At 37.2% G+C, this 24,253-nt stretch overlaps 3 protein-coding genes across 3 annotated transcripts; all 3 read left to right on the forward strand.

The window, feature by feature from the left end:
• The first annotated feature begins 115 nt into the window (after positions 1-115).
• LOC110853978 (thioredoxin-like protein 4A) lies at positions 116-904 on the forward strand. Its single transcript, XM_022102356.1, has 3 exons — positions 116-193; positions 280-416; positions 504-904. The coding sequence occupies exons 1-3, from the start codon at positions 116-118 to the stop codon at positions 715-717; spliced, it is 429 nt and encodes a 142-aa protein (XP_021958048.1). The 3' UTR covers positions 718-904.
• Positions 905-6,607: 5,703 nt separating this feature from the next.
• LOC110854108 (diuretic hormone receptor-like) lies at positions 6,608-23,192 on the forward strand. The gene is made up of 13 exons (XM_035855026.1): positions 6,608-7,485; positions 15,836-16,495; positions 18,065-18,201; positions 18,275-18,321; positions 18,393-18,492; positions 18,719-18,815; positions 20,296-20,376; positions 20,441-20,544; positions 20,624-20,752; positions 20,956-21,132; positions 21,196-21,383; positions 21,458-21,524; positions 21,609-23,192. Exons 2-13 carry the CDS (start codon positions 16,051-16,053, stop codon positions 21,753-21,755), a joined length of 1,719 nt encoding a protein of 572 aa, XP_035710919.1. The 5' UTR covers positions 6,608-7,485; positions 15,836-16,050; the 3' UTR covers positions 21,756-23,192.
• A 95-nt stretch (positions 23,193-23,287) lies between these two features.
• Positions 23,288-24,079, forward strand: LOC110854264 (uncharacterized protein Sfri_3691). The gene is made up of 2 exons (XM_022102687.2): positions 23,288-23,433; positions 23,510-24,079. The coding sequence occupies exon 2, from the start codon at positions 23,531-23,533 to the stop codon at positions 23,993-23,995; it is 465 nt and encodes a 154-aa protein (XP_021958379.1). The 5' UTR covers positions 23,288-23,433; positions 23,510-23,530; the 3' UTR covers positions 23,996-24,079.
• Positions 24,080-24,253: the final 174 nt, after the last annotated feature.

A 24,253-nucleotide genomic window follows, 5' to 3' on the forward strand; every position in this document is an offset into this window, starting at 1 on the left:
GTGAGACACCGCCAAGCCATTTCTACTTTCACCACTCGCGTTCAACTCACCTCAAAATAAATAATTAATCCAAGTTAAAATTAATTGTATCCTAATTTTGAAATAAAATTTAACCATGTCGTACATGCTCCCACATTTACACAATGGGTGGCAAGTAGATCAAGCCATTCTGAGTGAAGAAGACAGAGTTGTGGTTAGTTTTCAAATTAATTAATTTTAAATCTTAATTTTAAACGTTTAAAAGGAAATTAATTAATTTAGTGTTGTTAAATAATCTAGGTCATCCGTTTTGGACACGATTGGGACCCAACTTGCATGAAAATGGATGAAGTATTGTACGGGATTGCGGAAAAGGTCAAGAACTTTGCTGTCGTTTATCTTGTTGATATTTCGCAAGTTTCAGATTTCAATAAAATGTAAGGATAAATGAGTATAACATAATTAATAGGTGTAACTTACACCGTGTAAGTACTAGTTAAATTGATGTACTAATTTATTTACAGGTACGAATTGTACGATCCATGCACGTGCATGTTCTTCTTTCGAAACAAGCACATTATGATCGATTTAGGGACAGGAAACAACAACAAGATTAACTGGGCGTTGGAAGATAAGCAAGAAATGATCGATATTTTGGAAACTGTTTATCGTGGTGCAAGAAAAGGTCGAGGTCTTGTCGTATCTCCCAAGGATTACTCTACAAAATATCGCTACTAATTAAATATTTATACCACAATGTCCATTAGTTCTTCCTCATTTGTTCACATTGATTTATTGATAATCAAACGGCGTACTTTATTTCATTTGGATAAGTTGTATTATCCTCATAATCGTAAAAAAGTCTGATGTATTTTATTTTATACTTTACACGTTCTTAAATAAAGTGTTTTCCCAATTTTGCAAACTTGTGACTACTTGTGTGTGCGAGAAATTTAGTTTTATATCTTATTTATCTGTACTTTCCACCATACAAAGATGCAACAAATACTTAAGTTCAAGGTCCAACACGAGTATCTAATCTAAATATTTCATAGAAAGTAAACTCCATATCGAATCTACAAGTAACCAACTTTCACTCCCAACTTTCTCATGAAATCTTAACTAGAAAGGAACGAGGAAAACTTGTACCACGCAAAAAGTAGTATATCTACTACAAAATGGTAACGAAATGGTAACAGGTGCATAAAAGTGACAGTAATCATGTTATTCACACTTCGTTTTTCAACCATCCTGTCGGGTTATTGTGACAGATTATCATATAAATGTATTCAAAAGTTAAAAGATGGCAAAGGATTTCTAGTATTGGAAAACTTTTACCCTATATCGGCACACCCTGTATTGAAATAGAATATGAAATTTTTCTCTGTCACATGGACCAGGAAGGAGCACAATTACGCATAATTTTTCTGTCGTCTATTATACCTCGTAATTCAATGTCAGCCAAGTAAAGGTGAAAGGTTGAAGGTAACTTTACATATTATTCATTAGATTGGGAATCCTAGGTATCTCTGATCCTATTTTTATGCTTACGCTGTATAAAAGTATTATTTGCTGAGCTATTTACAATCATAAAATACACAAACCGTCCAAATTTGATGGGCTTTTAGTGGTGAAAGTTATGTGAAATTGAATGTTACACAGTCCTTTTATTGGATGACATTCACTATATAAAAAGTATAATGAAAGACTCGTGTTGAGTATTGAACCTTCGAAACAAATAAGTTTAATTTGGAGTAAAAGATAGTTTTATTATAAAAGTTGATTACATATACCACACATCCGTACGAATGTATGTATCTAAATGTTGTAAACAAGTGGCAGTGGCTGGCTGGCTGCAAAGTGTTAAAACTTTCACCGGAGATGGATGCATTTTATTCCAACCCTAACAAATTTCTCCTTGCGATCTATGTTCGTAGATACGTATAGCTCGCATTTCATGTCCACCGATGAAAGTAAGTGCTCCATTTAACTTTTATGCACACACACGCAATCCCGCAACTAAAAGGAGGAAAGTACTTTTTGTTGGTCGTCTTACTTGTTGGAAACAAAGTCAAAATAATGAAGCTGTTCTTTGACCACGAATAATATTCTTGGTACGGAAGCCTCCTCCTCGCGTATCTTGAAGTCGCCGACGACAAAGATGTGTAGGCCAGGCCTTGCGGTGTACATACATACGTAATGTGTACGATCACAATACAATTACCATCACTGCCTCGAGGTCCTTCACTGACAGAGAACCCTTCTTGTTTCCGACCTCCTTCCGTTTCAGACATTTCTTCAAAGACGAATCATTCCACTTTCTAGTGTAGTTTGGCATGTACCTTATTTGTCCTTACTGACAATTACTGTGCTGCTGGAAGGATTGGAACGTATGTATAGTCGTCGTGGTGGGCATCAAATTTTAATTTAGAGGCACGCAGTCTAACATGGATGAAAGTTTTGTGTGTACTATAATTGAATTAGGAAATTATTTATGTATTTTTAGTATAGACGTATCTACATACGCTAAAATTCGGAGGCACATGAATAAGAAATGAGAGACAAGGCGGAGGAGAACAATTTTTGCAAGAAAAGAATGTCAAAGTTTGTACGAAATGGAATTTTCGATATATGTCAAATGTAAAATGAAGGTATACGTGAAGTCATGAAAATATATTTTTATTGTTTAATTTTTAGTCCGAGTCAGGAATTACGCTTATTTGCATAAGTCCGATGGGTTAGCGATAACTAGCGAAAAATTTATTCGACCGTCTTGAAATAATATAATGAGAGATCGAGGTCGAATTTGATAAAATAAAATCGGTCAAGTGATTAGCCGATGTGGTTAGTGGGAGGGATCATTAGTACAGAATATTTGGAATTGCCAGCAATTAATTAATTAATTTCTATAAATTAATTCGGTTTACGTTACGAAAAGACAATTTACAAATATATTATGCATTCAAAAAATTTGCTTGTACGAATTAGGAATGAATCGATCTTTTTATCAGCTCATAAATGCAAGTTTCTCAAAATTTTTATTAACGACGTCATTCTTTCACATTAAATAAACAAACTTTTCATCTGGATCTTTTCCCTAAATTTGCAAAATAGACGGCTAAAATTTAGGACATTTGCGTACTAACGTAATGTCATCGACCAAATTGGGGACCCCCACATATTTTCGAAAATGGACACGGAAGGCTTAAATTTGCATTAACTGCTGGGGCAGATCAGATAACAAATAAGAAATTAGTAAATTGTAAGATTTTTATGCCAGGGGACCCAACAAGGTGACCCCAACTGGCTTTGGAAATTACTGGCATTTTGCATACTGGATTATAGGAACATTTCTGACGATTATGAATAGTAGTTAGTACGATTTTCTGCGAATATTAATAGTCCAAATTCCTTAGAAAACTTTATGAAAGGTTATTTTGTTTTTGGGAAATAATACAAAATAAACCCAAAATAAGAAGAGTGGGTTCGAGTTTTTTCCCAGTCTCAACTTCCCTCTCGCTTTGCAAAATACATTTTTGGCCTATCTCGAAATTTCGCATCGACTTTGTGGGGGGGAGAGGGCGAAATCGCTTATTAGTTGATAAAGATATTTTTTCTGAATTTTACTACGTTGGTCCCAAATTTTTTCGTACACGGAGATAGGGTGACCATATTTGTCCTGACTAAAACTGGGATATTTTTGGCAAATGCCATAATATCCAGTGCTTGGCGAAAAAAATTTGCATAATATCTAGTGCTTGGCGAAAAAATTTTCCATAATGTACCATTGTAGTCTCAGACAGTTGTTATATAAAATCCTACATCAAAAAATTTTTATACTTTCAAAAATTCCAGGACAAGGGAGAAATACCTTCGAAAAAATCAAAATTTCATAAAGTTGAGTTTTAGATTGGATACAATTGAACAACTGTCTCGAAGTAAACAAATTGTAATGGTGCAAAATATCCATAAATTGGTTTTCTTGCAAGACCATTTTTAAACCTTAAAACTTGGTTATAAAATTCCTCTTCTATTTCTTTTTAGCAAAACTAGAAGGTTCCGTAGGGTTAATCTCCTAACTGAATTCTTTATTTGAGATATATTAAGTGCATACAAAATTACAAGTCAATCAGGTAAGTTTTGCAAGACTTCCGACCTGACTTTGTACCGTCGTAGCGGTCCTTGCCAAAATCACCTTTGTTAGCTTTTTCTCTCAGAGCTAGTTAACATTATAAACCAAATTTAGAGTAAAAATCTAAGAAAGGTGATTTTGGCAAGGACCGCTACAGCCGTTTCAATTTAGCCTGAAATCATGCCTTGGACAGTACTTATCTTTGCAAAATTGACTAAAAATTATGATGATTTAATTAACCAAGAGTAAAAATAGATTAAAAATTATTATGCACATACATACATATACCACTTTCTCCTATCTATCTTTCCCTTGAATGCTAGAATACAGATTTTCTTACAGGATTTTTGCAGACTTTTTCAAATTCTTTCAACTTCTCCCATGAATACGGGATGAATGAGTAGCTTTTTTACAAAATTCGTTTTGTGGTCTGCAGCCATTCCATCACTCCTTTTCCCTAACGTTTCGTAATAATTGCGAATAAATCCAATCTGGAGTGCATAGTAACTTGAAGCCGAGATTCCTTCTGGTGGGTTTATGTAGTTAGTTAGGAGATCTTGTCCATCTCTCTACTTGTACAAGAATCCCTTGAGGCACTGTATTAAGTTAACCTTCCCATGGCCGTCGCTATCCATTTAACCATTTAAAATTGTAGCGGCAGCTTCTTTACTTCTTGAAAGGGCTTTACGAGTATGCACTTCTTCTTCTTGTGGAAATTTCGAGAATCCGAATTTCTGAATCTTCTACTGGTGGATCTGGATCTCTTGAGTGAGTGAGTGGAGCTCTTGTACATACACTTTGCCCTGTTTTCTCCCTTGCTTTCTCCAACTAAACTACAGAGTCAACCATCCATAGCACCGCTTCAATGTGTGGAGTTGCTGTGGTTGAGTTGCTTGGTTAGATCAGTGAGACGAAAGATAAGGTGAACCATGAAATGATACAACAAAATGCCTGAGGAGAAATCATCAAAAAAATGTAGAGTGGAGAGAGCTTTGGTTTCATTGGGAGTTGTGAAAGTCTTGTTACAATTTGCAAATTCGGTTTGAATAAAACAGCATAAATATTTCGAAATGGTTAGAATTTCGCAATTTTTGCGCTCATACTTAAATTCACATAAGCTTCCTGCATTTGAATTACTTATTTATTACCGACCGATGCATCAATGTTAACGGAAGTGCCTTGCGTTGAGACATATGCGTTTAAGTCGGGAGTAGTAAAAGCGATGAAAAATGCTTTCTTTTGTCATTTCAGAATGCTTTGTCTTGAGGATAAAGTCAGTCGTGGAGGATCATTAGACATTTCTCTATATAAGACATCGTCCCGATGAAATTTAACCCCAACCCAGGAGGAATTTCCGGATTTGTATAAAAGGTTTTTGATGGTATTTAGCACAAGTCATGAGAATTTTATTCCTTACTGACACCCCTGACTTCCTTGACGTTCCTTGACAGTAATTATAACCAAATCGGGCATAACTAAGCCACCTGGCAGGAATTTATTAATGCTTTTTCCTCAGTTATTCGGCCCAAAACTTTCACCCAACATGCTCGCAGCAATACCTTCCCATTATTCTCTCTATTTACAAAGCGAGTTGTAATTTCAACCCCCAGACAATTAGACAATGGGGACTTGTAAGTCTTAATCCTCTTCTACGACCTTCCACAAGCCCAACAATGAAAGGACGAGGGTGGGTTGTGAATTACGGAAATCGTGGCAAACTCGCTTTCTGCCTTCATGCACGATTGCACAAGCACTAAATTCGGCAAGGGTGGGTATAGTTTGCTTTGAGTTTGTTAAATACGCTCCACTTTCACCTTCACCTCGACCTCCGTTGGATTAAAAGCAACGTTATTTCATAAAAACAAATTACGAAGCCACGATTTAAATCACTCGCTAGAAAACCACTCGAAAAAAATTGAATTATTAATGACGAATAGAATATTGCAATAAACATAATTAATTGATTTTTAAATGTGGACACGCAAGCAGCTCAAACTTTTCTCGACTCTCTCTTTCTCTCTCTTAATCTGATATTAAGTTTCTTCCTCGTACCGTATTAATAGAATTGAAAGAAGGAAAGTAAGTATTATGTTTGGTCACGAAATGACATGCTCAATCGAACCGACTTGTGCATCGTCATGCAGTAATTTAACAGGTATGTATGGCTACTTTTTCAATACGCATGAACTAACAGGGTCAATCCATAATACATCCACCACCACTTATCGCAATACATGCATACTTATCTAATTCCTCTTTACTAGATTATTATCAATATTATGCTCATTTCCAATCTATGATGGGGTTTGTTCCGGCTGGAGAAAGTATTCAACAAGCAGCTCGTCTCCAGGATTGGGCTCACTTTCCCCGGATATGGAAAAATGTGCTGGGGAAAACGTGGAGGAAAAGTGGGCACATTACCAGCAGAACCACCACCACTACCACTTTTCGTCAAGAGAGAAGAGAGAAAAGCGACCGAGAGACAGATCTCACTCAACATTTCCGCAGCTCAGTTCACTCTCCGTGCTTCAGAATCTGGCCAACTTTCTCCTCCGATTTGGTTCTGGTGAGAAAAAGGACGACCCAGTCTCAAAACTTTCATAGGGTGCAATTTGGAGTGAATTAGTGTAAACTGTCAAGCAAGGCGGCATCAAGTAGTTATTATATAGTTGAAGAACTTAAACTTTTTCTTGATAACGAGGAATAAATATTTCTACTTATTGAGAAAAATAGATATTTATTTGTAGATTTTTCAGAATTTGTCAGATCTTGTTAGAAGATTTATTTAATTGCGCCATCAAAATGCTTCTTACAATGTTGGAGAAAAGTCAGAAATAATTTTCCGATAATATTTTAGAGAATAGCGACAATAGGAGGGAAAAACTTATTTTTAATTCTTATATAGAAGATTAGGCTATTTCTCAACTTAAAGGTCACGTTTTTATGATACGACAAAATTCCAAGCTCCAATTACTTCCTTCATCCAGATAATATTACTAGTTGTTAAGAGAAATCAGTTCTTTTTCAGCCCCATAAATGTAGATCTTTACCAAGGTACCAGACAAAATATCAGCAGAGTTAGTGACCGTGAGAAAAAGTCTGGCAGTCAAAGGGTCATCTCATCCAGCTCGTAAAATATCGCAGTAAGAATTGATGGTAGTAGTGAGCGATTTACTGGTGCGAGTGAACGATACGCAGCAGGAGCAACCAAACGAATAAGAAAAAAAGAACAATACATACATGTAATATTCTAGAGTAGAAGAAAGACTGGACATATTTCGTACGTGATTTCACCGGAAGCGGTAAACTGGACAGTAAAGTAAACAGGAGGATACCACACACACACCAACCACCCATCCGAGCAGACCTAACAGGTAACTTATTTTATTTTATAAAACTCTCGACATTGCTGCTGCTGCTGACAAATTAAGGTGAGTGTGCTGTGCTGTGCTGGTAACTTGGGAGGAATTGTTCGGGTGAAAGTATATACGACGACATGTTGCTCATCCTCCTTAGTTTCGTGTGTACTTTATTTTTATTTTAGGTTACATAAAATCTGGTACAAGATATTGTGAAACGCAATTGAACCATGCCTCCTCTTTCCCTCTTTATTCCCACGTATTCTACTGCCTACAAAGTGTCTGGATAAAATAGAATTGAAGCCATTTTTTCCATGATTTAATTTATAAAATTCTTGGCCTTCCTGCCAAAAGAATTTTATTCTGAGGATGAGCCTGAGCGAACATTACTTCAATTTAGGGGCGTCTAGTGTCCCTTTTGACTTTTAAGGTTGGAGTGGAGGAAGAAGAGCATGCATGTTTATTTAGTTGACCATTTCGTATTCCAGGGAGGAGGTCAGAGTGTAAAATGTTGATGCGTTCTCTGATTTTACGGCGCATATGTATGTTTCATTATGAAGATATATACATACATAGTTTCGAAATTTGTATGTATGTCTGGGTTTTGGCTGGGCTTGGCTGGAGGCTCATAACGCAGATCCAATTCGAGGTGCAAGTAGAACGAATGTGACCATAAATAACAAATTAACAACAAAGTTAGGGTTTCGGGAGCTTGTTGAGACCAACAGCCCAAGGAGAGGGCGAGGATTAGGATGACATTACTTAATCCCAGCTTGACCATTCTCTTTGGTGACATTAGTACGAAAATGGACAGCGCTTTGGAGGAGTATCTATGATGATGGGGTCGTATTACATAAAACCAAAGATTCAGGGTATGAATATAATACATATATATTCAATATTCCGTGAACCATACATTTCTGTGGAATTAGAAACCTGAATCAATAAAATTCAATATCCACCACGGTAATCAGAGAATGTTAGCAAATTGTCTCATGGCGCATGTGAATTTCGCAAATTTCTATATTTTTCCGTCCAACTTGCAAACAAATTCTTTGAGAGAGACTGCTCCCATGGGAAGAAAGGAACTACATATGCACGGTGTACGTCAACCGAACCATCCTCTGTTTAAAATTGACGCACACACATATTTCCAGAATTTCTACTTCTGAAGAGATACACAATTATGAAAATTGTCATCACTAATGACTTCAGCCGCAATGCTGAATAGCACCACGAATTCCATGTTATCCACGTTATAATCTAATCTACGAATACGTATAGTACGACTTAGGCATCGTGGTATAGAAGTCATAAATGGTGTGACATGATGATGTAGCGATAACTAACTTAATAGCATTCTCTAGCAGCATTTTGGTTCTGATGCAATCCACCCAATTTGGGAGCACATTCAAAGAAACTGGATTCGTTAGGGGGAAGAGATACAAATCAAATAAAAAGATTTTCTCCATTCTTTTGGTGAAAGGTGGTGGCTTGGCGATAATGTAATGCCTGGTTGAGTTTATCATTACAGCATTTCGTTTGGCAACATATCAGGAGAGAAGAAGACGCTAATTAATGTCACTTCTATAATCCTGCAATCCACCAATGTAATTAGAGGTGAAGTTGGATGTCACCTTGTTGTCGTCATGATGTTGCGTTGCAAACGGTGGAATTTCCACTCAAGTCCAAAACCTTAACCCCTAAAAACACCGTGGTCATATTGACAAACATTCCTCTTCGAAATGAATATGTACATACGCACGAAATACCTGAGTGTTTCACACCTTTTCAAATGCCAGCCTCACCTGTGGAACAGTAGCAAAAGTGAAAGCCCTTTTCCCAGTAATTGTTGTTATAAACTGGGAGATAAAATGGCCAATTTGTAAATAATTTGAGCGCAGAAAAAAGAACAAAGGAGAGAAAAAATGACGGTAAAAAAAGAAGAGTGAGATGTCTGTCTGCAACTAACTCTAGCTTTTAACTTGCTTTCCTCCTTTTTATTTCCCACCCTCTGCCGACGAATCGGTTCGACTTTCCCCTTTATTTTTGAAGATAAAAGGTGAATTATTTATTCCCTTTGCACAGCAGACTGGGCGAAAAAGGAGGTGATAACGACAACTTCGCCTCCCTCCTTTCATCTGTCAGTCATTTGTCGTCTGCCAAGGTTTAGGCAGCGAAAATAAAATAAAATAAAATAAAAGTTGAAACTATTTCGATTTATGGTTTCAATCAAACGGAAGTTGTTGGTGAAAGGAGAGTGACTGTAGCATAATGTATGTGGCGGTGGGTGGACTAGATATACATACAAATGTACATACGAATGTGGTGGCAAAATGACATGTTTTCGGAAGAATGATGATAGACAAACTATATCAATATGTCAGGAAATGTGGAAGCAAGTAAGATGTCGGATGGTGTGAATTTGTTGCCCAAACTTGCCAACTTGCGGTCGGTAGTGAAAGTGTTTGCAAAAGGTGAGAAAGATGAGGATGAAGTGAAGTGAAGGAAAGAAGAAAATTTGGCGAGTTGTGTGTATGTATACCTAAGCTTTCACTTATGAAGATGGAACGAAGACATTTTGTTCTACTTTCTCCATATGATTAGTTTTTTTTCTCTCTACATCTACGTACCTAAATCTAGATAAACTCGCCTGCAGGTAGATTCTGCAATGTTTTTGTTATCCTCCTTGTTTTACGATTGTGCACAAAACAAACAGAAAGCTACAAGTTGGGAGGGATTAGCGGAGGATTCCTCTCGGTTGAGATCTTCGTAACATAGTAGCAAAGTACATATTGTCGTAAAAAAAGGGTTGGATAAGAGAGAGAGGAATCGTCTAGAATTCGTCGTCAGTTTGTTAGCAGGGCATCATTATAAATGTTATGTAAGGAAGAGACGTAATAGAATAAATGTTATATTGAAAGCGTAGATTTTTATCTGAAGGTAACTTTGTTATCGACGAATTAAATAAATGTGGAGCGACAACGACAACATTTTCATGAGATGAAGTAGTAGAGAAAGATGTTCGGCACTTTTGTATGTTTGTATGCTCGAATTAACACACAATTCGTGTTATACAAAGGAGTAGACGTGGGCAAATGAGGGTCCTTGTTAATGCCAACTTTTTTTTGCTGCGAGATATGCATACACATTCAAGCAAAACTTGTGACTAGCTAAAAAGACCTTCAGATTTGTATAGAAATTCTGGCCAATGAAAAGATATTGAAAAAAAATTATCCAAAATGTCAATAAACAAGTTTCTGAAGTGAACTTTTTCCTCTACTGCTTCGCCAATGGACCGTCAACCGTCGTCGTTGGTGAGTAATATACTGGGCAGGAAGTGTGTGTGCATAGTGCAAGTGGAAGTGCAAAAGATCAGTCAGTGTCATTTCCAAACCTCCACTAACTATTCTAACCGTGTAACCTAACCACACTTTTTTTGAAAAGGTTGGAAGAAAAATAGAGGGTATGGATCGTGTGGTTGGTGTTGATGGATAGTTTGCAATTTCTTAAGGAACGAACACATTTTTGTTCATCTCGGTCCACGCTGGAGGACATAATAAGTACATATTTTAAGTAGAAAATTAAAAAGAAAACGTCTCCAATTTTTTAGCTATGTTTGAAGTTCTTTGAGTCTGGACTTATGTAATCACTTCGTTTTTTAATAAGTATTTCGTAAAACTTTGGTAATATGTAACTTAATAATATACCTATGAAAGTATATATAGAGAGGTTGTAAAAAAAGCTCTTTGATTTTCCTACGGATTTCTGAAATGTATGCAAATTGCATTGTTATCTTTACGAAATTCTCATCTTGTCACATCTTTCATAAATATTGAGGGCAAAATTAGCACTAGATAATTTTTGGGCTGAGTGGCTTTCCCTACTTTCTCCAGTGTTGACATACTTCATTACTCTTCTTCTTACGTAAACCCTGTTCCCACGTTTTCGCCATTCTTTTTCCTCTCAAAGACATTGAATCTTATTTGCTTTGCGCTATGGACGAACTACGACTGTGTGTACACGATGTATCACAATGCAAGTTGAAGTACATCCAGAAACCACTTTGGCAGAAATATGTAGGCTCGACTAATCCCTGAATAAATTTACTTTGCAAACCAGTCCTGGTAAGTAAAATTGTCGCAATTACTTTACGATGGTTGGTCCACCTGCATATACATACAATTTACCCAGGGACACGTCTCCCTACCTAAGTTTCACCTGAACAAAGAGAAACTAAGCTCATCAAGAGGACCGACTTTGCATTGTCCAAGAGTTGATTACGACAAATTGCGTTATGCACTCTATGCCTACCTTAAAATAGCAGAACGTGGTATTTATTTATGTTGGAAGATGAAGATGGGAAGAAGAAGCCCTAAATCTCCACCCTTATTGCTAATCTTGTCACCCACCCACCCACCACCTTCTCATTATCACCGAGTCTACATAATGTCGACGACAAGGAATGGTCAACCTGTCAGAGAGTGAAAGCCTTGAAATGGAGGTGGTGGAGAAAGCTTCTTTCGCATAAAAGCCCTCATTCTATCAGGATGATGAATGTTTGTTTGTTTACTTTGACTTTGATCCTTTCACAATTTGCCCATCGGCAGAAATAGCGAACTAAAGTCATTGAATCTAACCTCACTACAAGTAGAAATGGGGAATCGGTTGGCTACAAAAATTTGGCAAGAAGCCTTCTGGGAATTGGAAATGTGGAAAATTAAATAACTTGGAATGGTGTTATTATTATGAGAGGCAAACGAGCAGAAGGAAAAGGTGTGTGTACATGTCAGAATGTTATTCATTGCGTAGGATTAGGTATGCACGACGATCCACCTACTGCTTTTCACTGGCCGCGGAAGCGTGGGTGGGGACAGAGGGACAATGTCCCTACGGTTGTTCGATGTCCGCATCATCTGTCCATGTTATATAAACCCGTCCCTCCCTTATCCGACAATGTTAATGTCCCCACGGCTTCTGCGACCACTGCTGGTTTTATACCAAGGATTGACTTTGCACCTCTGCTTTTGGATTAAATTAAGTCATTCGAAATATATAGCGCAACGATTCTTGACTGAAGGCTGAAATCAAGCAGCAAAACATTCAATTCAACAAATCCCTCGGAAACTTATAGCAGGAAGTAATAATCTAAATGTCCTATCATGCGTCGCAGTGGCGGCAGTTAAGCCTCGCCAGCATCACCCATACGATACCAGACGTCCTGCATATATTGGGACAAAATAATATAAAATGCAAATTGTGCATCAATGGTACTGACAGGTTGATATTTAGAATTAGATTGGATCTGGATGAAGAGGAGGAGAAAGTGGGGCGAAGGAGAGGTGAAAGGTGGTGCAAAACGGAGCAGAAGGCCAAGCTATGCATTACATATAGAACTAAGATTACGTTACACAATCCCAATTTTCGAATTCGGATTTAGAACAAAAAAGGTTTCTGTGCAGAGCAGACATGAAATTTAATTTGCTTTCATAGAAAAAATTTCTTCCATAATAAAATGTATGGGACGAGAACCATGTAATGAAATCGAAGTTTTAAACCCTATTTACACACCTACTCAGACATTTTGAGTAAATTAAATAAATAAAGGGCAAGCCAAAAACATTTGCTTTTATGTAATTTAATTACATATATAGATTTGGGCACAATTTAGAATTGTGCATACATTGAAGCGAGCGATATATCATATATATGACTATAATTTTGTGTGGGTTTTACTTATCGAGCAGACATCCAATCCCTAAAGTCATGATCCGCATGTAGAGAATTGTTCATTTTTGGCCAGTAAAAACCTGCCGTAAATTAACAAAAATAATTAAATATATGTAACCTACATATTTTACATATTACGACAAACCCGAGCGGCAGCGTGATCATTCTTATCCTGATTTTCTGCATAAACGGGTCCTGTAACAGTGATGATATCATTTTTCTGTGCATATGCGGAATTGGCATCAGTGAAATTCTTTTCCTCTTCATTTCTCAGACGAATTTTCCCAGCCGTCATCTTCACAACCTGTAACGAAAGGAAATGCATAAGTACTTTTCATAGATGAGTGCAATCTAAACTTTTTGCCTCGCAAAACCTTGCAAAATTTGGAACCATCCACTCAATAGTGTCATGATCAATGCTAACTAATTTTGTAAACCGAACTATTTATTTCAATCTCTCTCTCTCCAACTTCGTTTGCAATAACGCTCTTCGCTCAGCCACCTTTTCATCTCATCAGGCAATCTAATCTCAAAAGATTGGGCAGTAAATAAACCGGTCGCCTCCGAAATGCTTAGTTTAGTTAGTTAGCGACTGGGTGGTGGTACGGAAAATCATCAGTTGGCGAAAGTTGGACAGTTTGTTAATAGGACACAAAGCAAAAGATGGATGATACGAAATGAGAAATGTAAATCCCTTTCTCACTGCACGAGATCTCTCTCTTACCAAAACCCATCGCCCAATCCTATCAACTAAAAGATGGAGAAAAGTATTGAATCGGGCTGAAATTGGATGTCTTTGTCTCTTGATAGTTCAGAGATAAGACTCGCTGCGTCTCATTATTATTGCCTTCTTTTTACCCTTTCACCCAGTAAATGTATGGATGTGCTGCTGGCTTAATACATGGAGATAAAACTATAGGAAGTAATTTTGATGCTTACATCGCCAGCCTTGAACTTGCCACTTCCACCCAACGAAGGGAACTTGACAGAGTTGAAGAACTTTTGGTTGGGCACATTTGGGATCAGGGGTCCATTCTTTTCAATTGTAAAGTTCATTTTCTCACCACTTCAAGAAAAACGAGGAAGGAAGCTTGAAGGAAAGTTAAACCGGATATGAGGAAGAATTTTCTGATGCTGCTGCTGTGCTAGACGACTCTTTGGTTTGGTGGACTCAAAAATCGGAAACGAATTTCGTGGAAAGGAGAAATCTGTGTCTTAATCCTCAAAGGAGATAAGTTTTTTAGAATCCCAGCTCGACTATGTATGATGACGACTCTTTGGTTTGGAAGGTATTGGAATTTGTGGGGATGAAAATTGAATTGCGCTCTGATTCTAAAGGTTCTGAAAATATGATTCCTTAGTAACGAAAGTGTACCTTACAGAGAGGGTTAATCTTATGATAAGATTCTTATCATAAGCGCGTGTACAGTCGTTATGGATAACCTCGAAATAAATGATCCCTCCATTGAATCGCTTTGAATGCGTAGGTATATTTACAACGAGAAGCGTGGGAGGTAGCCAAACTCAACGCAAATATGTACCTCTAACTGTTGCCTTTGTATGATTAAGGCAACTTATGCGTGGGGTTTTCTCGTATGGATTTATTTTAAGCTGCGTGCATAACACTGCTTATTTCCATCTCAATTTTTGTGGTGCGACAACTATGCACAAATTTCAATTCTGTTATTGCATAACTTTTGATCCCTACACTTTAATTCGGTTCTTACAAAACATTTTTTGTCCGGCCAGATGAAAAATACGATCCCATTTGGCGTCACTCCATTGTCATTCACATGCTTCAATCCTGTCTGGTTGTGATTTAAAGTAGTAAAATTAATCTTCATTTGGTCAAAATCTCAGTGACAAACTGTAAACTTTTTGTTCGAACTTTTCACTAGTATTTCAGAAAGCAAACGTTCAATAAAGATTTAAAAGACATTTCAATAAATGATGTCGAAGGAAATTCTATCCGTGTATAGAAAGAGGAGAAGAAATGAATACTGAGTACTTTATATTGGCAATGACCTGATTCTGACCTTGAATCCGTCCTTTCTTACCTATAGAGACTAGAGCGGCTATGCCATTATAAGCACATAACTGCCGTTATATTCCTCCTCGGTCGAATAAAAAAAGGTGAGGTGAGGATTGGACGAGGGACACGGCGACAACGGCGACATGAAATGGATATCAGGTTTTATCCTCGGATGAGAATGAAACAATTCCCCGTGGACTCAAAGGATTACTCATTATTGCGAAACGTATGTGAGAAGGAGGTGAATCTACAAGAGTGAAAGCAGCAGGATAGGAAATGGGAAACATAAGTCAAAAATCAATGGATTTGTAATAATCTTATGATCTGAGTTCATTATTATCATTATACGAACATACATATATAAGTTTTGTCTTATCCGTTTGTTTACTTTTAACTGGATTGTGAAACTGGTTGGTTGGTTGTACATAATCTTTAGAAATCGTATTATCTATTTCCTATTTTTAGTTTCATTAATATTTAACGAATAATTCGCTCGTATTCCAAAACGTCAAAACAATTCTCATGATTCAAGAAGAAGGATGAGCAACCACTTAAATTATCTAGAAACACGTTAAACATGAAACTCCCGTATTTTCATTTCAGTTAATATGAAGAACGCAATATGACTGCGAATTGAGAATCTAATTACGAGTACGACACAGTCCTAAGGAGTCATCCTACAAAGCCTGGATTAATTCAGTTAACTTCTCATTATCAAATGTGCTGTTTTCTCGAACGGTTATCTGCTGCATCAATTTGAGTTGATTTCATCCATCCCATGTACCTACGTTCAGTTCACTGAGGCAAATAAAGTAACAATGCCGCAACTGAGGATAAATGGAACCGATATTGAGGACGAGATGACAAAGTCTTCGTCAATGATAAAAGTAAATCCCCTCAGTTTGAATGGAACAGATTTTGGAGAATTGACATGTGGGAACTTTACATCGGATTACAACATCACGTCGGCTGGTTCGGATGCTGGTGGAAATTTCAGTGCCCTGAATTTAAGCAACCTGCTGAATTTGAACAAATGGATTGGTCCTTCTCGTGGAGAAAATAATGACGACGACGACATGATCAGGAATGGGATTGGATCAAAAATTGGAACTAATCCGACCGCAAATATTTATTCTGCCACAACACAATCCCATTGTCCTTACAGTTGGGATGGTGTCCTGTGTTGGCCTCCTACCATTGTTGGGAACACGGCCAACTTACCGTGCATGGAGAAACTGCATGGTATACCGTACAACACGTCAGGTAAGGATCTAGAGTCCATATAAGTTGATCATGATCTCACAAGTTTGTGTGGGTTTGAGCCTGAGCTAACTTTATTTATAGCTACACGAAAAGAATTTAGGGAGAGACAGTTGAGCCATGTTTTCTGAAGAAAGACCATTTTTTAGCGAGAAATCACCGAAACAGCAGTTTATCAAATTAAGAGGAGGAGAAATTTTGCATGCAAATAAATCATGGCGAATTTTACCACACAGTCCAAAGTTTAGGATCATGCAACAGTTGGTTTAGTTATGAATGATTATGGTGAAAGTTTAAGGTGTTACATATGTGATTGGCACACGCCTTCATAACTTTGCAGGTATTATACGTACCAGAAGCCCATTCTGTACAAGGACAAAAAATAAATCCCAAATTCAATTACTTACTTGCTTGCACAATGCTTAGTCAAAAGGTGTCGTATCCATAAATAATTCATACCGTGTGAATAAATAGCGTGGGCTTTGGATTTGTTATGTGTGCCTGATTGACCTGTTTCTGAAGTGAGACTGTTAAATGTTGGATTTAGTTCACAAGTTGAAAATTGGCGATATCATGCATGAAATGTTGCATATGTAGCTAATGTGTAGGTTGGCGATAGTTAGGATACACTGTCTCCGGTAATAGTTGCCAGCTAGAGATGAAGTGAAAGTTATATTGTACTCGCAATTTTTCAAGCAAGCAAAAGTTGTCTGGCTCGTTTTGATGGATGAATTATTTTTACTTTTACAATAACTTTCACCCCAGTGGACTTACGTAGGTATGCAGTCACCGAATATGTAATGGAGATATTCGTTTGAATAAATTCTAAAATGGAATCCACCAGGGTCATGGCTGTCTGTAATTGGCTGGGTAATACATATTTCACCTGTGGAAATGCTCAATTTCTACCTATTTTTAGACAATTTGAATAAAAATGAGTCAATTATAGAAGTCAAATGTCTGTCCATACATTTAAAAATAGTGTTTTACTCCATTGAAATTGTAGCTGGGATGTACTACATACATGCAAATTCTATTTTAAGTTTTACAACACCGTAAAAAATATGCAATATGCATCCTCACACAAAATCCGTAGATCGTCAAATACTAAATTATTTAGCAAACCAACCTCTCGCCCTTCTTTTGCAAAATTTATTATTCACAACACACATTTAGACATGACACGCATTAAACCTTGCAAGAATATGGGTTGAAGCATGATAGTAAAATAATCCAACACGTAGCCCTTCTCCGCCAATGATTAATCATCTTTCACCTTAATCTTAGACTTAGAAAACCCTTATTTACACACATAGAACTGGTTCCTTATTGTAGGCCATCCCATGATTGGTTTCCCCACTAATTTAAACAGAAGCCTAGTTTAAAGAGAGATCCCTTTTACGAGGAGAAAGTGGTGTTGTGGTGCATATGTAGGTACATAGTTGGTATTCAGTGTTAATCGTGCTTCATCAGCATGCCTGCCTTCAAGTTGGGGTTAAATTTGACGGGGTGACTTTTTCTCATAAATCTTTCCGACTATCTAATTATGAGGCAATTATTATGTATGTGCAGGCATTGCGACCAGAGTTTGTGATTATGAAGGGGTCTGGGGCAAGACGAATTATTCAAGTTGTGAACACACGCTAACAGCCCTTAACCCTACATCTCTCGATACCACGATTATGGTTTACTTTTATGGCTATGGGTTGGTAAGTTGGGTAACTAAATATAATTGTTCATTAACTTACTGGTTATTTGCAATAATTAATGTTCTTCCCGCAGTCTCTCACTGCACTTATTTGTGCTGCCATAATATTCATCGCGTTCAAGTAAGTGTACCAACTCCTTAAAAACAATAAGATTAAATTTAGTGCTGCTTGAAAATTCAAAATTCTTCTAGGGAACTGCGCTGTTTGCGGAACACCATCCATTCTCATCTCATCTTAACTTACATCCTGCACGATATTTTGTGGGCGAGCAGTATTGTCGCAAGTGTTTATGTATGTAATGAATTTCGCGATAATATGTGGTTTGTATCAAGCAAGATAAGCACATTTATGTATCTCATCCTATGTACATATTTACGAAGAAATTCGCTGTATGTACATATGTACATCTCTGTTGGAAAGTTTATTTTCAAACTCATGATAAACAGTAACTTGATACATGCGTGTTTTCGAGGGAGGATTTATGTCTTCGTTAAAAATTCTGTTTTGTAACTTTTAGTCCAAAACGGGAAAACACAGCGATCGAGCGGCATGTGCAACGTTCATCTTGCTTCATTACTTCTACCTGAGCAATTTCAGCTGGATGTTTGTTGAAGGTAAGGATTGCTAAATTAATAAGGAGTCGTTTTATGTAGTTTTATGTGGTGGTCTTGTCACTCAAACCAATACGGACAAGTGAAACTTTTCCTTGAATAATTTAAGCTCAAGTTTGAAATCTGTAGTAGCGTCTGCAGTTCGGCTGACTCGAATATATACGCAAGGAACTCATTTCCTTTTATTTTTACGACAATCAACATGACAATTGTCTTCAGGATGATTGAATTGTGGTAATTAATTTACTCCTTGGATTGAACGGGGTGCCTTTTTCACGAGAGGAAATCTATTTACTAGAGAGAGACAGTCACACTTGGAGATTCCTGACGATGAAAGTGGAATGTTTTTGCAGAGATTCTCTTGATAGAGTTGTTGTATTTTGGTTATTTCGTCTCATCTGCCAAGACTCGTTACAGTAGTGATGCAGCTCATCTAATTTTCTTTCTCCCACGAAAACACGGACAACGGAGGAGGAAAAGCGTGGAAGGATTCGCAATCAAACGCAGAAACTCCAAGCAGAAAGTAGAATTACGTATCGTGACATCATTCCAGTGGAAAATCAACATATTTATTTTATAGATTTCGATGCCTAAATGAGTTTATTTAATTATTTGATTAATGGAAAAGCTTTTATAGGTTTTGGTTTATTTTTATCTCGAGTTTTTCGTATTTTTTGTGTATTTATGTAATTGACTTGGTCAATCCACTAAAAAACAATAAGCAGCCTACTTATCAGCTCGACTTTCTAACTTGAAGAGAAAATTGAATTTTGTTTTCTCATCTGTAAAATCGCAGGGGTTTAAGTGCATTTAACAGCTTTCGTTCAAGATTGACTTTTGTAGGCTCTTGTAGTACTAGGAAGCCAATAATGTGTTTTGAACATATCTCCAAAACCAATACATGTACAAAAATAGATATGGGATAACAACGACGACAAATGCTTGGTTTCATTACATAACAAAATCGAGTCGACGTAAGATTACGGGAAAAAAATTCTTAGATTTCTAGATCCTCGCAATTATCCACACTTTTGCGGAATGGAAGTCGCAGAATTGAATCAAACCATTTATCACTGGATGAATCATTGATAGATGGATGGGCGGAGAAGCCGTGGAGAGAGGAGAAAGTGCACTCAGCCACTAATTGAACATGGAGGATTGAGACCAACTAGATGTTAGGCAGGCAGGTTTCGAGACCACAAGTTTGAGTTGCACGAGTGGAATGTTCTGTTTTGGACAACTTGCTTCCTCGAAAGCTACAAATAAATCTAAACTTTCACTCACCTGCCACTTATTCGCTTGTCGTGTCCGGTCCGTCGTCTCCTAAGGGTTTAAACCCCCCGCCACCAAAAACAACAAGGACCACCACTTTATTGCGGTTCTGGTCAACTTGTACATAATAATTTGCAAGTTTAAAGTTCATGGTCACCCTAATTTGGACAAATGACCGGACATGATGGTTCTGCTAATTGATCTATTTCAGGCCTGTACCTTTACGTCCTCGTGGTGCAGACATTTATGGCGGAAAGTATCCAACTGAGGACGTATTGCATTGTTGGCTGGGGTAATTATTTGCAGGATCATGGTCATGAAAATGAGAATAAGATGCACATCTGTCCATTTTATAGGAATTCCTCTCTTGGTAGTGCTTATTTGGTGCTTCACTCGCTGGATAATGATGGACGTGGGAGTGGCAGATGGCCAAGTTGCGATTGGATCTCCAATAAATCCGGTTATTTATAATTTCTCTTTAGTCAAGATTCTGCAATCATCACCTGCAAAACTCTATTTCTAATAATTTATTACTTTAGTTGCGAGACTTGGATCAAAATATGCTGTCTTGTCCTTGGCTGCATGAAAATGTCTACGATTGGATCCACAAAATCTCTGCACTTCTCTGCTTGGCTGCAAATATGCTATTTCTCCTTCAAATTATGTGGGTGAGTTGGAATTGAATTGAGAAAGCAATTTACTCTCAGGGAGGAATCCCATTTGCCCGCAACAGGAAATGTGGGTAGTGAGTAGTGACTTCCTTAATAATAGCAATAAATTCGCGAAGTTGCCTAAATTCATGCCGTGCAAAAAGTATTAGATATCTACTTTCCCCATTTAAAGATAAATAAATTATCCACAATTTGATCAGGTCCTTATCACGAAGTTGAGATCCGCAACAACTCCTGAAACTCAGCAGAGCAGGAAAGCAGCGAAAGCTTTGATCGTTTTAATGCCGCTGCTGGGCATCACATACGTCCTAATTTTAATCGGACCAAGAAAAGTACCAGAGTATGAACATGTCCGGGCTTTTCTGATTTCCACACAAGTACGAAAAACTACAATTTTATGCATAGTTAGGTTTCGCACCAAGTAAAAAAATGTCTCTTAGGGGTTTTTGGTCGCACTTTTCTACTGCTTCCTTAATCAAGAGGTTCGTCTTGCTTTGAGGCATCGATGGAACAGGATTCGCAGTTTGGGACCAGATTGCGCTTGTTGCGGATGCGAAACGGAGAATGAACGGAGGACTAATTTGCAAGCGAGAGATTGGTCACCTCGTAGTCGAACGGAAAGCATAAGGTTTGCATACATACGTCATCTTATTGGATTCATATGCGTACTTTCTCTACCATGTTTTTCTCTGTCAAATCCAGGTTGTACACGCCAACGGGACATACTTTCCGAAAGCGAGAATCCTCAGCTAGCGAGACCACAACCATGGTAAGAACTTAAAACGTCATAAATTTAGTGGTTGAAAAACACCATGAATGAATGAACAACTGATTTGTTATTGTTCACACTCAGACCGCGGTGCTGGGCAGTTACAATGGAAGCGGTGGAGGTCAAAATATCATCCTCACCACGGCCCCCAGTCGTCGGTACTCTGCAACTCCGTTGCACTCAATGAAATCGTCAAACATCACGATGCATGAGGATACGGCTTTCATCTAAACTTGACGCTATACCAATTATGTGTGGGTCCATAATATGTATATACAAATGAAATGATGAAATAGCCAGATTTCCAGTCAGATATTTACTTTATTTACTAATATTATCTATGAAATGTATACTCTCTTTGTAATGATGTGCTTCAAATTATGACATTTTCAAAATGGTTACCTATTACCACCTCGATGTTACAGATAGATTTAGACTGTGCTTAATGTTGTATGCACACAAATGCACATCAATTATTGTTCGCACCACATTTTTAAATACGTGTTTATTCAATTTACTATAAATTATTGTATTTGTGTAAAATATAATATAATATAAATAACTCTATTTAATTGTGATAGGCTACGTGACCCGTGTTTATTCGTATACTCAAGTTCTTCATTTCAATCAATAATGATCTCTCTCCTTACTTGTTCCATCCTACCCAGCACTTTGCCCAGTGTTCATTACACGTTCTATATGACGCTGCTACAAAAGTAGTGCCACTCAAACTAATGACCTCAAGTAATTTGACTAGGGCACTTATTATGATATGACGCAGTCCATGCGTACACTAAATATGCCACTGCTCCCAACTTGATTCAATTAACAAATAAGAACACATTTGATCATAGTTGTTAGTAGGGAAGGAGAAAATCTAATTTGCAGGGCAGGAGTCGGCAATGAAAATTTTGCAAAGGTGGATGGATACTGGTATCATTGACTTAACTTTATTTGTTGCATTATGCTAATTTGGACTACTTAAACTAGTGCAAAGATATTGTTGGGTTAATGTCCTTATTTTGTTGGTCAAATGACAAGCTGTATGTCTCACGGAGAAGAGACATTTTATAATGTAGAAATATTTGTAGTATTAGTGTTGCAAATTATTGGTAAAGTTAATAATTTCAAAGTATTTGAGAAACCAGGAAGACTCATTAAAATTTAATAATCGTAATTTTAATTTTAACTTCATAATTATTAATTTTACATCCAGGAGCTCCTACAGTCTCTTACATATGTATGTACATAATTACAACCAACCTGGATGGAAGCAGTTAAATTACAAACTACGTATCACATGTGTCTAAATTATCTACATATATATCGTAAGTCGTGTTCAAATTGTGTACTATTTATAATAAATCAAGAATCTATCCAAATTAATTACTCTTTTAAATGTTTGTACCAACATCAATCTATTTATCTCTGTATGCACTACTACATTAATGTTGATATGAGGGGATACTATATCACGCTTAACGATACGAATTACATTGAAATTATTTTGAATCTCATCATCTTCGTGTACCTGTAGGTTTATTATGTGTTAAATTAGCAGCACTGATAGTCCATATGGTTATACATATAGAAATGTGTATTTTAAATGTTGTTGTATTCTCTGTAAATAAATATGAATGTTGTCAGTAAAAATTGTGAGTACAGATATTTTATACTTTGTTCTCTGAAACACATTGATGCAAAACATGGCATAGTGTGCAAAGAAGAAGATGATGATGATTTTGCGAGGTATCTGCACATTTAAAGGAGGAGGGAGAATCTTTACATTACATAACGTCTTGCATATGCACAAGGTAATCCGGTTTGTCGTTCTTTGTTCAGTCAGTCTTTCGACAAACACTGTTTATGTTTGAAAAATTTTACAAATCCCAACTCCACTAACGAACAGGTAACATTATTAAAAGTTAAAAAAATCTAAAATTAAATTACTATTTTCATGTTAATATTGTAATTTTAACTTACAGTACAACCCAACCATCTAAAAAATGGAATCCGCACAACCACCACCACCTTCTAAACCATCTACCAACAAACCCCACCAATTCATCGGTTCTATGGCTCTCGTAGTGAAAGATTATGACGAAGCGATTGCATTTTTTACCCAAAAATTGGATTTTGAACTAATTTGCGACGAAGTCCAGACACCACCGACGAAACGCTGGGTACTGGTTCGGCCCCCGTCTAACATTCCTAACAATATCGAAAGCTGTTGCCTCCTCTTGGCCCGAGCGGTGGGCGAGGTGCAAGAAGCGTCGATCGGAAATCAAACGGGGGGTCGTGTCTTCATGTTTCTTCACACGGATGATTTTTGGCGAGATTATGAAAAGTATACGGAACGAGGGATCAAATTTGTCAGACCACCGACGGTGGAGCCTTACGGAACGGTTGCTGTTTTTCAAGATATTTCCGGAAATTTATGGGACTTGGTGCAGATGAATGAAAAGCGATGAAAAGTTTTGACGAAAATTATGTAATAAATATTTTACTAGGGGTGAAATATTTGCTAAATGAATAAATAAGTTATTACTTATGTACATGTCCCTGCAAATGCAGATGTAAGTACTTAGAGTTTGAAATTTTATTGTCTTTTGGTGCATTCAATTTATTGTTTATGGTGTGGTTTTTATACCGCTGTGGAATTCAAAGAATTAAGGTTTCCTTCGAATTGTTAGAGTCACCTTGCATAAATATCATTCGTCTAAAATATG

This window comes from Folsomia candida, unplaced genomic scaffold (assembly GCF_002217175.1).
Source record: "Folsomia candida strain VU population unplaced genomic scaffold, ASM221717v1 Fcan01_Sc009, whole genome shotgun sequence".
Lineage (NCBI taxonomy): Eukaryota > Metazoa > Arthropoda > Collembola > Entomobryomorpha > Isotomidae > Folsomia > Folsomia candida.

Bases quoted from the DNA above. Each gene is read 5' to 3' on its own strand.
- LOC110853978 (XM_022102356.1), top strand. From the start codon at position 116: ATGTCGTACATGCTCCCACATTTACACAATGGGTGGCAAGTAGATCAA. The intron at 194-279 runs GTTAGTTTTCAA...TAAATAATCTAG, and splicing joins GTGAAGAAGACAGAGTTGTG to GTCATCCGTTTTGGACACGA. The intron at 417-503 runs GTAAGGATAAAT...ATTTATTTACAG, and splicing joins GTTTCAGATTTCAATAAAAT to GTACGAATTGTACGATCCAT.
- LOC110854108 (XM_035855026.1), top strand. From the start codon at position 16,051: ATGCCGCAACTGAGGATAAATGGAACCGATATTGAGGACGAGATGACA. The intron at 16,496-18,064 runs GTAAGGATCTAG...ATGTATGTGCAG, and splicing joins TATACCGTACAACACGTCAG to GCATTGCGACCAGAGTTTGT. The intron at 20,545-20,623 runs GTTATTTATAAT...TTATTACTTTAG, and splicing joins TTGGATCTCCAATAAATCCG to TTGCGAGACTTGGATCAAAA.
- LOC110854264 (XM_022102687.2), top strand. From the start codon at position 23,531: ATGGAATCCGCACAACCACCACCACCTTCTAAACCATCTACCAACAAA.